General features: G+C 72.5%; 1 protein-coding gene across 1 annotated transcript in view; it reads left to right on the forward strand.

Moving 5' to 3' along the window:
* Positions 1-6: 6 nt before the first annotated feature.
* Positions 7-2,614, forward strand: part of EXOC3 (exocyst complex component 3) — a 7,789-nt gene continuing 5,181 nt past the window's right edge. Inside the window, exons 1-3 of the mRNA XM_012734903.1 lie at positions 7-198; positions 284-503; positions 1,813-2,601. Of these exons, the coding sequence (XP_012590357.1) occupies positions 55-198; positions 284-503; positions 1,813-2,601 (1,153 nt within the window). The 5' untranslated portion in view covers positions 7-54. The remainder of the gene's footprint in view (positions 199-283; positions 504-1,812; positions 2,602-2,614) is intronic.

The raw sequence follows: 2,614 nt of genomic DNA on the forward strand, positions 1-2,614 counted from the left end.
CCCGCTGAGCCCGGCCTCTGGCACACAGGCGCCCGGACCGCCCGCGGCCGAGCCATGAAGGACACCGACCGGGAGGCCGTGGCCACGGCGGTGCAGAGGGTCGCGGGGATGCTGCAGCGCCCAGACCAGCTGGACAAGGTGGAGCAGTACCGCCGGAGGGAGGCGCGGAAGAAGGCGTCCGTGGAGGCCAGGCTGAAGGTGGGGACCTGGGGGTGCCCGCGGGTGGGGCAGCCGGCTCCTGGGGTGCCTCCCTGGCGGGGCCTCACGCGCCCCCACCCTGCAGGCCGCCATCCAGTCGCAGCTGGACGGGGTGCGCACGGGCCTGAGCCAGCTGCACAGCGCGCTGGGCGACGTCAAGGACATCCAGCGCTCCCTGGCCGCGGTCAGCACGGACTGGCGGCGCAGCATCAGCACCGTGGAGAGCCTCCGGGGCGTGAAGGACGCTGTGGTGCGGCACAGCCAGCTGGCGGCCGCCGTGGAGAACCTCAAGAGCATCTTCTCAGGTGGGGGCGCGAGCAGGACAGCCGGTTCCCCTGCCCGCCTGCGGTGGGCCGCTGTGGCGTCCGGCACTGCCTGCCCGCCCTGGCCTGAGGGCCTGGGGCCAGCAGGAGCACCAGGTGCTGCAGCCCCCGCCCCGCCTGGCCTCCCAGGCCGCATGGGCAGGGCGGGCTCGGGCAGGTCTCCGGGCTGCCACCGGGGGAGCCGGGCAGGTGGCCTCCATGGGCCTGCACAGCCCCCCGCCTGGGGGCCCGTGTGTGCCGCCTCTGACCCTCGCTGGTCGCTGGTCAGCCCGGCCAGGGCTCTGCGGCCTGTAGCCGGCCTGTCTGTGACCCGGATGGAGTAGCAGCTGCGAGCCGCTGCCTGGACTGGGCTTGAGTGTCCACGCTCTGGTCTTGGTCCTGGGGACTGGCCGTCCGGTGCCGTCGGCGGCGTCAGCAGCCTGGTCTGGGCCGTGGCTGGGCCGGTTGGGCCGGTGTGGGGTGCTGCCCAGAGCATCTCCCTGGCCGGCCAGATGCTTCCTGCCTTGGCCGCACTTTCCCGCCGCCCGGCCTGGTGACCCTGCCCACCGTGAGGAGGCCTCTGGGCCGGCCCTGCTCCGGGAGACGTCACTGTGGCTCTCACGCCTCAAGCCTGTCGCTCTCCGCTCTGGGCCTCTGTCCTCCGGGGAAGGCTCCAGGGCTGTCCTTGACCTTCGCTGTCCTCTCCTGCTGAGCGCCTGCAGGGCCCCTTGCAAGACTTGGCCCGGGAGACCCGGCGCTTGCATCTGCGGGGCCGTGTGGTCTGTTCCCTGGACGCTCCCCGCCTCTCTGCCATGGCACTTCGAGAGCCCCGGCCCCCTTCGCCGCCCTCGCGGGTCCCGGTGTTGTCCCCGCCCTCCGGTCTCTGTCCTGGGGCCGAGGGGCGGGCTCCAGCTCTGAGCCTTTGCCTGGCGCTGGGGCCACCTCTGGGCTCCCCGATTGCAGGCCTAGGGTTGACGCCTGGCTCTCAGAAGGGGACGGGTCGCTCGCTTTGCGACCCTGGGCGGCGTGGCCGGAGGGGTGGGCTCGCCAGCATCGGGCCCAGGACGGGGTCTCCGCTGCCGGGGCGGGGGCCCGGGCATGCACCTGCCTCCCTGGCGGCCACGGCCCCACCCGGACCGGGGCCAGGCCGAGGCCGAAACTGGCGCGGCTGGTGGTGTGGCTGCAGCATGGACGTGGTGCGTCCGTGGTAGATGTCGCCCAGGTGGCTGCCTGGCAGGGGGGGCCCAGCGCCTGCCCGGGCAGCGCCCGCCCTCGGCTCTGACGCCACCCTCCGGTTGCGCCCGGTCCGCAGTGCCCGAGATCGTGAGGGAGACGCAGGGGCTCATCGAGCAGGGCGCGCTGCTGCAGGCCCACCGGCGGCTGATGGACCTGGAGTGCTCGCGGGACGGGCTGATGTGCGAGCAGTTCCGCATGGACAGCGGGAACACGCGCGACATGGCGCTCATCCACAGCTACTTCGGCAGCACGCAGGCGCTCTCGGACGAGCTGGCCAAGCAGCTGTGGGTGGTGCTGCAGAGAGCCCTGGTCACCGTGCGGCGCGACCCCACCCTGCTGGTCTCTGTGGTCAGGATCATCGAGCGGGAAGAGAAGATTGACAGGCGCATCCTCGACCGCAAGAAGCAGACGGGCTTCGTGCCCCCCGGGCGGCCCAAGAGCTGGAAGGAGAAGATGTTTGCCGTCCTGGACAAGACCGTGACCACGCGGATCGAGGGCGCGCAGGCGGACACCCGCGAGTCCGACAAGATGTGGCTGGTGCGCCACCTGGAGATCGTCAGGAAGTACGTGCTGGACGACCTGGTGGTGGCCAAGACCCTGCTGGCGCAGTGCTTCCCGCCCCACTACGAGATCCTGGCCGCCCTGCTGCGCATGTACCAGCAGGCCCTGCGCGCCCGCATGCAGGAGCTGGCCGCCGAGGACCTGGAGGCCAGCGAGATCGTGAGCCTGCTCACCTGGGTCCTCAACACCTACACCAGGTACTGCCCGCTGCCCAGGCCCGCCCCTGCCTGCTGGGAGGCCGGGTTCTCCCCCACCTGCGGCCCGAGGGGCGCCCGTCAGGCGGCGGGGCTCTGCGCCCCGGGAGGCCCCTTCCTGCG

Source organism: Condylura cristata, unplaced genomic scaffold, assembly GCF_000260355.1.
Source record: "Condylura cristata isolate star-nosed mole 26May11 unplaced genomic scaffold, ConCri1.0 scaffold00091, whole genome shotgun sequence".
NCBI classification, from domain to species: domain Eukaryota; kingdom Metazoa; phylum Chordata; class Mammalia; order Eulipotyphla; family Talpidae; genus Condylura; species Condylura cristata.